Consider the following 14,071-nt stretch of genomic DNA (forward strand, 5'->3'; position numbering starts at 1 on the left):
TGTCTCTTGCTCAGACAGTGAGTATCACATAACCAGCCGTTCACTTCATCAGCAAAAAAAATAATTCTGTTTAGGACTGAACATTTATGCTTCTTGTATTGAAAATGGTGACCAGAAATTTTCAGATTATTGCTGGCAACTGGGTGGGTAAGGGTTGGCAGGGAGCAAATTGCTGGTGATGTCTTTAAAAAAAAATAAATCAATCATTATAGAGGAGTGTGCAGGATACTGACTGCTCTTTGTATAGAGGAGGGTCAGTCCAGCAGTATCTTGTCTTTGGGGATTGCTGTTGGGATTAGCTTTAATTCAGAAGGGAATTATCAGTCTGCCATTCTGGTCAAAATGCTCCAGGATTTTGTGAGCTACTCCTACGAGGCTCCTATCCACTGGAAGGGTGGGGGAAAAGTTGGGCGGACCCATCTCTGCAGTCTTTTCTAGGTTTGCCAAGGTGAAGAGAAATGAAATCTCTGGTACCTTGACAAAAGGGTACCAGAGAAGGGGCAAACCAAACGACTGATGCCCTAAAGCAACACATGCTTGTAAGGAACCATTTGAGTAGGATGCTGAGATTTCTGAGCTTTCAAGCTTTCCCTACATAAAGGATTTTAGTGGTCTGTGCTTTGAGGAGATGGGATACTTGCCCCCTTGCACAAGCAGGGCTTCCTCCCCTCAAATCTCTGTATCTATCCAGCTCAAAGTAGCTCAGCATGATGGTAATGTCCATCAGTGGCTGAAGGAGAGGGAAAACACGCATCTGCGAGGCTGTGTATCCTTTCCCTCAAGTGGAGGAGAGCATATTTGTTATCCAAACCGAGATTCATAAAAGTTGATCCAGTCTCCTTAGAGTTACCAGGAATGGCTTTTCCATTAAGCACTTGTGATACTGCTGGGCTGTGGCCCTTCAGAGCCCGGGAGTGTCTGCAGGTGCTGGGGTTGCTGGATGGGGAACTTCAGGTCTTCAGGCAGAGCCAGAGCTGTATCTCTCCCCTGTTACAGAAGCTGACTGCCTGCCTTGTAGGACACTTGTAGGACTTTTGCTCCAGCAAAGCTGTTGATCTAGGAAGGACAGGCAATGGGGGGGAGATGCAAGGCAAGAAGGTTTTGGTGGTGGCTTTCTCCTCTTGGTGGACTTCAGAGGCACTTTGGTGGAATGGAGAGCAGGACAGGAGGCAGATAAATGTAGTGTTAGCATCTGCTAGGTAGGTACGGCTTTGAGTTGTGTCTGAAATTTGTTACTTGCTTGCCCTTCGGATTAACCGGAGGTCTGGTTAATTGTCATCTCCATTTCGGAATCAGCCCTAAAAGGAGTAGAAAAAGAGAATCAGCTTCTAGAGCAAACGGCCAGTGGTGATAGTGGTGTATGTCGTGTCTCATGAGGGAGAGCTCTCTTGCTTATAGCCAAGTTTAATTCAAAAGCACAACTGCAGTATGAAAGACAAATAGCTGCCCTGATAAAGGGAGTCTGCACAAATGGAAGTGGGGGCATTTTTGCGCCTCTGCACTTATTTCTCTACGTCAGTTTGCAAAGATGCAAAATGAACTGCCACTGGTAAGGCATGCAAGTCCGCTAAATTTTCTCTAATACAAGTCAGATTTACTTATTTTTTTTTCTTTAAACTAGAAAGATTTGAGCTTAGATCTTAGTATATTTTGATCTTCAATGGAGTAATGACTTGTAGACCCAGCAGGGACACCAAACCTTTCTATCCCAGGCATGTGCTCCTACAACTAGAGACAGAAAATCTCTCTACTAATTTTAAGTTTGGTATTGAGTATTTGTCTCGTTGCAAAACTGGCAATATGGAAACACTTCCCTGTCCCTCTAATCAGCTTGGGTATCAAGCATGAGGCAACTTTTCTGCAAGGCTGTCTCCTCCTGTCCTCTCTCTCAGATTTAATGTGCTGTTTTCCCAGGTGACCCTCCACAAGCTGCTGCCTGGATTGGCCAGTGTATCCTCTACTTGCTGATAATGGTTTTTGAGAAGACTGTGATTAGCCTTGTCCTGCTTATCCCTGGTTGGACAAAGGTAAGCTCCTGAGCTGTATTTTTCTAGCCACAGCTGTTGTGGCTTGTTTCTTGTCAGCTTTGCCTTATTAGTGGTCCCCATCATCATAGGTCTTTAATCCTGGTGACTTGTTGACATCTCTCTGGAATCATTAGCTATTACTTAAGTTTGGGGAAATATGACTTCCATAACAGTTTGGCTTTTGGTACGTTCTCTTGCTAGTCAAAAGCTAGTGGAATAAGATGCTGCTTTAATTTTCTTTTCCATCCTTGGAAGGATAAAATGGGCTGGGCTGGCAGCTGAGCTACTTCATTTCTGCCAGAGGATTTCTACATTATCTCATCAAGTCAGTTCATGTTGTTGTTTTGTGATCCCATGCCTAAAATAGGGGACTCTTATAGGTTAATTGGGAAAGAACTATCCCAGTAGTATGCTGTCCTTCCTCCCCTCAACTGCTTCTGTATGGTAGCTCATGCAGTGGTAATGGTGTCGATCATGAGTTTCTCTTTTAAAAAAATATAATCCTGTGGCAGTTGTAGCCACATACCTGGTGGCAGGTAGGTGTGATGGGTATAAAAACCAATTCTGGGTGTCGATGGGTAACTCCAGTATTGAGTGCATTTACATGTAGTGCCTCACAGGCTGATGTGACTTGACTGAGGAGTTATTTACAGCAGTCTGGGAGCATTTACCTATTCCTGTTAAGGGCTTAGCCTTCTAACCCAGTAGCCTACAGTGCTGACTTGGACGCGAATGTGTTGTTCAACAGCACGCACTGCTAGATCCAGAGGTGCTGCTGGATTCCTCTCCACACTTGTCATGTGTGCCTGGTGTCCTTATTTGGCAGCTTGGCTCCAAGGAGCCAAGGAAAGTCCCACCAGTTGTCATGGGTAGTTACACTGAAAGACTAGCAGTACTTATTTCTTGATCTGTACAAAATCCTATGTTTGGCAGCTGGGCTAAAGGAATAGCCCACATAATCTTTCTAAGAGCTGGGCTGCAGAGCCCTAGCTAGGAGACTGCTGGTGTAAGAAGGTGTCATGGTTTAACCCCAGCTGGCAACTAAGCCCCACACAGCTCCTCACTCCCCCCTCAGTGGGATGGGGGAAAGAATCAGAAGGGTAAAAGCGAGAAGACTCATGGGTTGAGATAAAGACAGTTTAATAGGTAAAGCAAAAGCCATGCATGCAAGCAGAGCAAAACAAGGAATTCCTTCACTCCTTCCCATGGGCAGGCAGGTGTTCAGCCATCTCCAGGAAAGCAGAGCTCCATCATGCACAACGGTTACTTGAGAAGACAAATGCCACCACTCTGAACATCCCTCCCCTTCCTTCTTCCCCCAGCTTTATTGCTGAGCATGATGCCATATGGTATGGAATAGCCCTTTGGGCAGTTGGGGTCAGCTGTCCTGGCTGTGCCCCCTCCCAGATTCTTGTGCACCCTCAGCTTACTTGCTGTGGGGTGGTGTGAGGAGCAGAAAAGGCCTTGACTCTGTGTAAGCACTGCTCAGCAATAATGAAAAAATCTCTGTATTATCATCAACACTGTTTCCAGCACAAATCCAAAACATAGCCCCATACTAGCTACTGTGAAGAAAATTAACTCTATCCCAGCCAAAACCAGCACAGAAGGCAACCAGTTTGCAGCAAAGATCTCGCAACAGAGCTGTTCAATGATGCTTCTAAATGCTTTCTCCCCTGCAGCTTCAGCAGATCCTCCTGGGTTACATCCCAAACCCCCAGCTGGAGCTTGTCCTGGTCATGCTTGTTGTGCCTTTTATAGTCAATGTAAGTGACGCCTCTGCGAGCACTGGGTGGGGTGGTTTGGAAATGATGGTCCTCCCACTGGGGAGCACGTACAGGAACTGGCTTGGGGCAGCCTTGAGTAATTGAAGTGGCTGGGACAGGGTGGAGGGGAGTGGAAACAAATATATTTGTTGTCATGAATACACAAATATGTCACTACTGCCCTGCCATGGTCTCTGTTCTTAATTACGGCTCCCTTGTCCAAGCTGCTGGGTGGCTGACTCTTTGAAGAAAGCTGGGACTCATTAGCTGAGGGCTGCATCTCAGCAGCAAGCTACAGGCGTGGGAATGCCCCAAAGCCCTTTAAGTTCCTATAGTGGTGTCTTTTGTGTCAGTGGTGTCTTTTGGCAAGCTGCCAACCTAGCCATTTGGCTAGATTTCAAATTGCGTTACAGCAAGGCAAGGTGTTCAGGTTACCCAGAACTATTGATTTTCACAAAACTAGGTTGGTAAAACCTCTTGAAAGCTCAGCTTTTTCTTGGTACCCCTGATTCCAGGTAATGCTTGACCTGCTGCTTAGTCCCTGCTAAGATGGGAAGTGAGAACAAGGTGTTAATATTCAGATCCCCCCCGGACAAGGAGCGAGTCAAACTCTTTTCAGTTTATACCACGAGCATTGCAACGGATGCAGCATTGGCAAAGTTGGGTTTACCTGCCTATGCTACCAGCCTCTCTCCCCACCCCAGGCCGCATTTCCTTATTTGAAAGCAAACTCTCATTCTTAAAGAACTGACCAGTGACTGATGCAGACAGAGCAGGTGAACCTGGGATGGAGCTTGGTTCAATGGTTGTTTCCTGGTGCAAACTTGGCCTGTTGTGGTCAGGGGTTTTTGTGGTGGTGGTTTTATTTCTTTACTTCACTGGGTCTTCAACAGCTATAGAATCAATAGGATTTATGTGAGAAGGGATCTCAGGAATTTGACTCATCCAACCCCCATGGACACACTTGATGCAGGGTTAATTTAGATATTAAATTAGGTTGATCAAGGCTGGACATTTGGAAAAACCAAAAGGAGAAGAAATAGCTGTGATTGAATGACTTTGTATTTTGGTCTCTGCAATCTATTCACACAATGTCTTTCTCCCCAAGGCCATTATGTTCTGGGTTGTGGACAGCTTGATCATGAGGAAATATAAGCAGAAGGACACCCTGGACATCAATGGATCCACAGAAACTCCTCGGGCTAGGAGGACTGAGGAATCTCAGGTAAGACCAAGGATGTCCTGTGTTTGAGACTAAACTGCAAGCTTGTGATGTGGTCTGTGTGCTTCACCACAATCATGCAACATCCCATCATGCTGCTTAGACCTAGGGTGATGCTTCATGCATGTGATCAATGACCCTGCTAAGTCAAACTGACTTTTCACGCTTGTAGCTGAGGTCAACAGAGGGATATTTTGTGGGATGATCTGGCCCTGTCTAACAAAGAGCAATATTACAGCCTACAAAGCGTTGCTAAAATACTGCCCTAAATGATTGATAGTGTCTTGTGAGGGATGAGCTAGCTTTTGCACTAACCTGTGTGGGCTTGTTGGAGTGGCAGGCTGAAGCTGGTGGGTACTTCTGCACTGTCTCTTTCAACTTTTCCACTTGTAATTGTAATTAATCTTGGCTTAGAAGAGCTTGCTTTCCTTACTGTAACTGGTAGCATTCTTTTTAGAAGACAAGGCCTAGCTGGGAATCCTATTTTTGTCAGTGTTTGGTATTTTTTCAGCCAGATAATGGTCCCTTAGCTGCAGAAAGCTGTATTTTGAGTACTCTGAGCTTGACACTTAAAAGTTAGGGGGGGAGGAAGTGCTCCAGTCCCAGCAGGCTTTGCTCTTGTTAATGACCCGTAGTTTGCTGGGCAAGTGGTGTCTGTACTTCTCATCGGCTTTTGGGCAGAGACCACAACCTGGGTCGCTGGGTTGAATTCCCTTCCTTCCTCTGGCACCCAGACCTGGTTTCAAAGTGCTCTGTGTACGACTGCTGATATCCTGCAGTTCACTGGCGAGACTTGTTGAGATAAGATAGCTTCTGGCAGTCGTAGGCTGGCTCCCGGAGTAGCTTCTGCTGAGGAATTCAGGATGAACAGAAATAGCTCTCTTTCTCTGAGAGATCCTCTTTTATAAAGAGTAACTCGGCTCTTGTGCTGATGGGTGGGGTGGCCGAGTACTGGTGACATTGCAACACACACAGAGGTAAGTGTTTAACAGTATGCTTGGCAGTCTGCACAGCAGCCGTGGCCTCCACGTCTCAAGGGTGCAGTGGGGAAGCAGCCACCGCTCATGAGGATGCAGTGTCGGAGGAATCCTTCCTCTGGCAGGGAGGGCAGGCAGATGCGAGCAGCTCTTGAGACAAGCGAGTCGCTCCTCCTGGCCCTACCTCCAGACAAACAGTTGTAGCTTGGCAAGGCCACTGGAAACACGTGAACAGTGTGCCCCAGGGAGTGTCCGGAGTGGTGTGTGTGGTGGGGGCATCCTCGAGAAATCTTTATTGTTTTGGAGGGAGGAGGGAGAAGAGGCATGAGCTGGGCAGTACTGGTATGTCTTGATGGTTATGCATTGAAGCTAAGAACTCATACCTCAGATGTGAAGATGGATTAACTCTGGGCATGAACTTGTCCCTGGTTATGGCACAGTCCTGGCTTCTTGGTGGTGACTGATGTTCAAGGGTGGATACTTCCTTAGAAGAGCTAGACTGGAGGTCTGCTCAAAATGTAAAGCTGGTGGAAAAGATCTGCCTTACTGACTGGATATGCTGGTGTGTTCCTGAAGGTTTAAGATCAGTTAAAATTACACCAGCTCAGAAGCAAGTGTAAGGAGGTGACATCTCTAGCTGAGACACCAACCTCCTTTCCAGCCTTTTGGACCTAAACTTGCAGCATCTAGTCCCACAGATGGTGGCTGCCATGGATACACGGATGGTGTTTCAGTTGCTGGTCCTCCATGGAAATGGAGCTGGCCCTCTGCCTTACTCCACTGAAGGGGGGGCAAGTGTTTTGTGGCCTCTAGCTCAGTTCTGGATAATCTGAAGGGAAGATACCTCTTCATCTCCAGAAGCTAGGAAAGACTCTTCTGGTAGCTCAACCTAGACAGGTTGTTTCAAGTGATAGAAACAACTCCCACAGTTTGACTCTTGCTGTCAAAGGCTTCTCCCATCTTCCAAGTTCTTGACTCCTTTTCTCAGACAAATTTTTGCTGACACCTTCAATGCGCAGGTCATCTGTCCACCTTGGAATCCACTGATCCATCACTGCGGTGGAGCTACCAAGGGGACTGGTTTGTTCCTGGAGCAGTCTATGGGGACTGCCTCCTTTCCGCTCAGACATGTTCCTGTGCCTCTGGCCCAACAAATAGTTTGGGCAGAGAAGGCAGGTAACAAAGAAATACAGAAGTGGGTGACCTGCTTTTTCAATTCTGCTTCTTGGCACTGGTCCTCAAGGTATAGCCTTAGGCTCCTGTTTCTTGTGTCAACTTTTTAGGCTATAAATTAAAGATCACATTGGCTAGCTGGGCCCTACAGCTGGATTGGCTGGAATTTAGGCTCAAAAATAGAAAATAAGGGTTTGCTGGGCTTGTTGCTGCTAATAACCTGTTCAACTGGGGAAATTTCTTCCCTCTCTGCTGCCCCACGGAGAGGGAGGGAGGCTGAGAAGTATCTCTGTACAGGGCAGAGCTGGCTGAGGCTAATGTGTCCTGCAGTTTATCAGGGTTCATCAGGGCTGTCTAGCGGCAGGCGCCAACAGCTCCCCATCATGCTGCCTTCTTGAATTTCAACCCTCTTCCTATCTTGCCAATAGAGAGTGTCATTATTTTCACTCAAACTAGCAGTTTGTGTTTGGGAAAGGAAGGGGAGAGAGGAAGGAGAATGGAAAGGGTGGGCTGGAGTTAACCTGTTAAAAACCCCCACTCAGTATTTTCTATAGGGAATAGCAGGAAAACACAGCTTTGTCCTTGGCTTGGGAGACCAGCTGGGTAGCAAGAAACCCAGCAACCAGCAATCCTGCCACTGGTGTCACTTACTGACTCCACGGCTGCAGTGTAGACCAAAGAATTGGCAGTCTTTTGCAGGCTTTAAGGCTCTTCTGGTGAGCCACAGATGTGATGATGATGGACTCTTGCTTGTAATGGAGCAACTGCTGAACTCTTTTACACTGAAACTCTGAAAGGGACAAACTCACTGTTACGGCTGGAAGAATTTCACCAGTCCTTCCAAGTCAGTCTTAAAGTTTTCTGTTGTTTCAGACTTGTGTCCTGCCTTGGTAAATCTTCTTGCAGTCTTTTTTTGCCCTCTTGTGGGATGGAAAGCAATCTCTCAAGAGTGCCAGTCTGAATCCAGTGCTGTTCAGGCTGGGGAAATGTGTTCATCTGCTTGTCCCTTATTTCTGCTTTGTATGTGTCCTGCCCTTGACCTGAGTTGCTTTTCCCTTGCCCTTGCAAGTGCCAATAAACTTTAGATCTTATCAGTGATTTCTTTGTTTCCTCCACTCAGGAAAACAACTCGGTTTTAATAATGTTTTATTTGATCTTTTTTTGAACTAGTTTTTTCCCAAGGGTGGTGTGTGAGTTTCTGCTCCTTTTCTGAAGGTTTACATTTTCAGAGATGAGCCTTAAAGCAAAATTCAGTCTAACAACCGTGGTACTTGTGAGAACCATTAGGGTGAAACTAGAGGCTAGTTTAAGGTTGGGAAGAAAGCTAATATACTACGTGAGGACCTGCCTTTGGTCAGCATGGAGTTCAGCACCTATCCCAATTCCCTTCATAGGAGCTGTGACTTTTGGCAAATCCCTAGCCTGAAGATGCTAAGGAATGCCAATACCTATGCTGCTTGCTTTTAAGTATTGAAGAATATTCCAAGAGTGAGTTTGATTTGCTGGTTGCTTAACTGAGCTGATTTTTAAAGAGCTCAGATGTGAACTAAGGTGCCTGGTCTTTACGAGGAAGCTAAATGAAGGTGGGCATAGAGGTGCCTCTGGAAGGAGACTCTCCCACCTGTCAGCCCTACTGACTCATGGGAACCTATCTAAGCTCAGATGCAGGAGGATGGTGGGATGGTTCCCACCTCCACACCAAGCTGGTGGAGCTTTAGGCAAACAGGTTTCCATTGCTAGCAGGGAAATGGCCCTAGAGCTTCTTTGTTTTACAACCTGTGTCATAGTTCTCATCTGTCTGTGCAGTCTCTTTCTCTGCCACTGAGATGGCTTCGTCAGCTGAAGGGTCTCCTTGGATGGAGTACCAAACCAGTAGGCAGCCTCTTCCCCCAGACAGGAGGGGTTGGCAGAGTGCATGGGCAGCCCTGTTTCAGTAGTGTGACCCATGTTGTTTTGCAAGCTTCTGTCCGCCTGGTGTGGGGAGGAATGCATGAAGTATTTGAGGACTGCTGAGTGAGACAGTAGCACATTGTCCCAGGACTGGGAAACTGTGGTCCATTCCCAGCTGTGCCACCGACCGACTGTGATCCTGAGATCCTGACCTGCGTGCATCTGCAGGGGAAGTGCCTTGTCCAAGTTGTGCTGAAAACTCCCAAACTGGAATTTGGCTTGAAAACTGTATCTGAGAGTATGTCCCATGACTGTCACAGCAATGAGGTGCCGTCTTGTGATGAAGCTCCCTGAGGAATTGTGGAAAGGTTACTGGGGGACTGTTGGCTTGAGCAGCTTTATACAAGTTGTATGGTGGGCAGGTAGCAGCCTGACTGGGTCTGGATGCATAATGCTAAGTGCCTGCTCAGTCAGCCACGCTTGGCTGCAATAGGATTTGAGTTTGCAGCTGAAACCCACTGAAATTACTAGTTTGTTAGGCTGCAAAACTAGCCTGTTGCAGCCTGTCAGAGTTCAGTGAGTTTATAATGCTGTGTGTGACTGACTATCTGCCCATTTTTTTCAGGTTCAACAGCATCACAATATTAATATGATAAACAGAGGAAATCTTCACTTGGAAGCGATAGGAAACTTTCCAGTGTGTGTCTTGAACAACAACAACAAAAAAATTTCCTTGAGACAAATGGGGGGGACACAAGAGAGCTTAATCTGATCTACGGCTATCCTTTGAGTGTCTGATGTGCTGCTGTGAAGATAACATCAGATGGAGGGGCTGGAGTGTGCTGAGGCTGGGGAGGAAATCTTCCCCTGCGGCTCTTCTATTCCTTTGAAGTCATTGACTCATTGTAGTTTGTTTTTCCTGTTTAGTCATTTTGTTGCTGTGGTGCTGCCTAAGTGCTAATGAGTGGAGGGCGTGTTAATTCACAACTGTGCCTGGAGGTAGCCACGGATAAGACTAATTCCCCCATGCTCCTGGTTTTGCCCAAGCTCCAGGACTGGCCGAGCTGTTGGGGACGCTCCGCGGGTGAAGGTGCTTGGCTGAAAGCCCACGTACCATCCCTTGACTTGTGCCTTTGAGCTGGAAGGCTGCTGTGAGTCAGGCACAGGGAGGCTTCATAGAGCATTGGTTCAGTCTTTGGAGCAAAGTGGGGTCAGATGGGGCTGAGACTTGGGTGGGAGGTCTACACTGCCTTGCTGGAGGAAGCTATGTTTGTGGGGGTGGTTATGGTACCTGCCCCTTGTCCCTGCATCAGCCATGAACTAATGATGCTATTTGGGTTCTGTGATGGGCAAGTGGAGGAAAGAGGGGGAAAGGGCTGCTGGCATTGCTCATCTAGGGAAATAAAACTGGAGGCCCTTGGTTGTGCTGTTAGGCTTGTGCCCCTTTGTAGAATTGGGGGCTGAGGTGTCAAGACCTGGCCAGGCCTCTGTTGTGGATGACTAGTGTTTACCAGAAATCCCATGATTTGACTGAGATCCTGCATACTGCTGGGCACGATAAGCTGTAGCACAAGGGTTGACTGCGCTTCAGCTGTGCTTAGAGGTAGCTACTGTCAGGGTTAATGACAGTAGGGCTTCTCTTGCCCAAAGCTGGGTGTTTGAGGTAAGAAGAAAGGGGTAGGATGGGGCTGAGTAAACAATCTGTCAGGCCGTGAATATTACCCATGCAAACTGCTCGTCCGTCCAGCCTGCTGGCTGGTATTGAGTTTCGGCTCTTCTACAGTCAGTGCAGCCATAGCCCGAGTAAAATCCGGCCTTTTTCCTCTTCCAGATGATGTGGCTGGAGGATGCCCCACGCGTGGCTCTGTCTGCATCGTGCAAACGCTCCAGGCCGGTGGCAGCCAGTTAGCTCAAAACAGCCTGTTGGTAGCTTCAAGTCTGAAGTTAGCTACTGAGAGCGTAGGTGTTCCTGGAGGCAATGGGCAGCCTTTTGATCATGCAGCAAAACTGTGGGCTTTCTTACCTGGAGAGGTACTGGTGAGAGGTGTCAGTGCTCTATTTTGGCTTCCACAATTCAGACTTGAGCCAGGAGCCGCTGTGCCGGGTAGAAATAAGACGCTACCAGGCTAGGACACCACTCCTGAGCTTGCTGGCCGTGGCTGAAGCTAACCCTGTAGTGGTGCTTGCTCTTCTGGCTGAGCTCTGGAGATAGCAAGCAGCTGGAGGCCTGGGAAAAGGTCTACATCTGGTACAGCTGTTTACAAAATTTGTGGCCTAGTTTTTGTACATCTCCACTGAGGCTGCAGCCTGGCCTGAACATGCATGTCTATATGTGAGTCCTGTCCCACGGTGAACAGAGCTTTTTGTCTGCCTGTTCTGCTCTCGAGGTGGGGGCGGGTTGGGACACCAAATGATCATGGTACCTGCGCCCAAATCTATCTGGCTGTCATTGGAGAGATGGTCAAGGTGACCTTGAGACTTTTCCCATCTGCCAGAGAGGATTAGATCTTGCAGCACACCCCGTTAGGGGTGCTTGACCCCTTCAGCAAGCAGTATCAAGAAGAGCTGAGAACTTTCACTCTATCAGCATCTGTCTCTTCTCCTTTCTAGGTGTTACTCTCTCCAGATGTGGATTTTGATCAGTCTGAAAGTGACCAGGATATTTCAGGACTCCAGGGAGCGAACCAGAAGATGAAGCAGCCCAGCTATCAAGTGGTCATCTGACAACACCAAGACAAGGGAGGTGGAGGAAGGGAAATAGCACTGTGATCCTTGAGCTGGCTGAGGAAGGGCAGGGTGGGGCATGCTAGTTGATCCCTATGGATCTGCAGAGATCCTTTTGCCTGCCTCATCTAGACCTATCCTTCTGCAGTTGTCTTTTTGGGATGGTATCTGTGCATCCTGTACAGCCTTGAGCAGTATCTGCTTTACCTGTCTGACCCTAACCTGTACACATGCAGGCACGTTGAGGTTAGGGGTATGGATATGTACTTCCCCTGGCTGGCCAGCTGGACGTAACATTTTGTCAGGGCTAGAGACTGAAATTAAAAGATTGTCTGCTTTTTTACAGAAAAGAAAAAAAAAATCTATTCTGTACTACCTGAACTGTGACACTTTTATATGCACAATACTCAAAATAATTGGTTTGCAATATGTATTTAAAGGTCTTGAATTAGGAAGATTGTCTCAGTGGATCTGATGCTTTTTACTGTTTTGTAAGGAATGCAATAAATATTTGACCTAAAACTGCTTCATAAATGAAATGCCTTCATGTGCTTAATATTTTGCAAAACCCTAACGCTGTAAAGGGGAGGAAGGGGATGGGTTGAAATCTCTCCTGACCAGTTCCTCACTGGGCAGATTGTCTTTCTGCAGCAGGGCTATCCTGGTAAACCTACAGAAGAAGAGCTGAGCCACAGTGCTCGGTTTCTGTAGATGGGTTGTATGAGCCACTTCAGTGCAAAGACCTGATGCTGCGGCATCAGCCTGTGCTGGACTCCAGACCAGAACAGACTCGGAGATTGATCCCAGTTGCCACCTTACAATTGAGTGTTCACTGGGAACTAGAAGTTGACTACTTTCCTTTTACCTAGTTTAAAATAAACATATAAAATCTCTGCAGGACCTGATTCAAAAACTAGAGCTGAAGAGTCAGCTGAAGCCCCATTAACCAGCCCTGATCTTCTAGGGTAAGGGAATGGCCTGCAGGAGAAGACCCCTGGGTCATCCCAGATCTGGCACCTTTTGCTCCAAGTGTGAGGTGCAGGGCTTTGCCCTTGCTCTTTCATTAACATATTGTATTCATCTATAAACACACAAAAATGCAAAACACTTTGCAGCTCTCCTGGGGAGAGAGAGAGAGAGCACAGAGCAGCTGCATCATGCACTCCCAGGCTGGGTGCAGAAACACAGCTGTGATGAGACCCATACAGAGTCCAAATGGTGGATAGTCCTGATCCAGGATCCACTGAAGTGATAGACCCAGTTGAGCCATAGACAGGCTTTGCTTATTGCAAGACAGTCCCCAGAAGTGTTAGGCAGGAATTATTTTTTATTTTCCCTACCAAGAAAACACTCCTTTTTTCCCAAAACCTTATTTTCCCAAGAAAACACTCCTTATTAAGGAGTAGAAAATAAAGGATTTGGATTTTCTACTTTAGACGGATTTAGACTTTTAAAAGCTGAGCTGAAAGCCTGTGAAGTTTTTTGGTTTTGTGGGGTTTTTTTGTTTGGGTTTTTTTTTTCCCTGACTTCAAAGTAGTTTAGAAGCATTAGATGCAAATCAAAGTCTTGTATGCCCCTTAGTGAACTAGACATGCTTGGCTACACTTGCAGCTGTGCAGCCTTATACTGTATTTCTAGAAATTAAGTCATTTTTTTTGTTTCTTCCTTACTTAATGAAGGGTCAAAATCATAACTTGCGCTGGAACATCAAATGGCTTTTGGAACACGTGGCGCACAGCTCTCTGAATAGATCATTTATATTGCTTAGTGAAATCAGTTTCACAACGCAACTTTTGCTTGTCTGGTGGAGTTCTGCACTGGTAAGGGCTGGAATAACTCCTGTGGTGTTTAAGGTCTTGACTGAAAAATAGATTAAAACAGCTTCCCTGTTAGAAACTTGCTCCCTATTTTGAGACGCACTGGTATTTTGGGTTTTGTTCTTGCTGTAGGGCTGCACAGTGTATGTGAAGAGTGCAAATTCAGTCACAGCAAAGTCCTTGTCCTAAAATGGAAGGCGAGTAATGTGATCTTCATCTTAGCCCTTAGTTGAGGCTGACTGAGAAGGCTCACAATAGGCAATAGCAGGGCAAGTATGATGTGGGGGAAGGTTGTCCCTCTCGAGCACTGCGTAGCCAGTGCTGTTTCAGCAACCCTAAATTCAGGAGTCCTGTTCCCTTGTCTGAAACGGAGGTGTGCAATTGCTTCCATTGGGCTGCAAAGTGATTGCTCAGCCCTCATTCCTGAGCTATCGGAGCAGCTTGCAATCTTTAATCATATCACAGCAAAACAAAG

General features: G+C 46.9%; 1 protein-coding gene across 1 annotated transcript in view; it reads left to right on the top strand.

Annotated features, from left to right (window-relative positions):
* LOC142404550 (store-operated calcium entry regulator STIMATE-like) overlaps positions 1–12,237 on the top strand; it is a 38,118-nt gene extending 25,881 nt beyond the window's left edge. Inside the window, 7 exon segments of the mRNA XM_075491516.1 lie at positions 1,915–2,027; positions 3,710–3,793; positions 4,902–5,018; positions 10,887–10,960; positions 10,962–11,006; positions 11,008–11,092; positions 11,666–12,237. Coding sequence (XP_075347631.1) covers positions 1,915–2,027; positions 3,710–3,793; positions 4,902–5,018; positions 10,887–10,960; positions 10,962–11,006; positions 11,008–11,092; positions 11,666–11,779 — 632 coding nt within the window. The 3' untranslated portion in view covers positions 11,780–12,237.
* The last annotated feature ends 1,834 nt before the right edge of the window (positions 12,238–14,071 follow it).

The sequence above is a fragment of the Mycteria americana genome, chromosome 1 (genome assembly GCF_035582795.1).
Source record: "Mycteria americana isolate JAX WOST 10 ecotype Jacksonville Zoo and Gardens chromosome 1, USCA_MyAme_1.0, whole genome shotgun sequence".
Lineage (NCBI taxonomy): Eukaryota > Metazoa > Chordata > Aves > Ciconiiformes > Ciconiidae > Mycteria > Mycteria americana.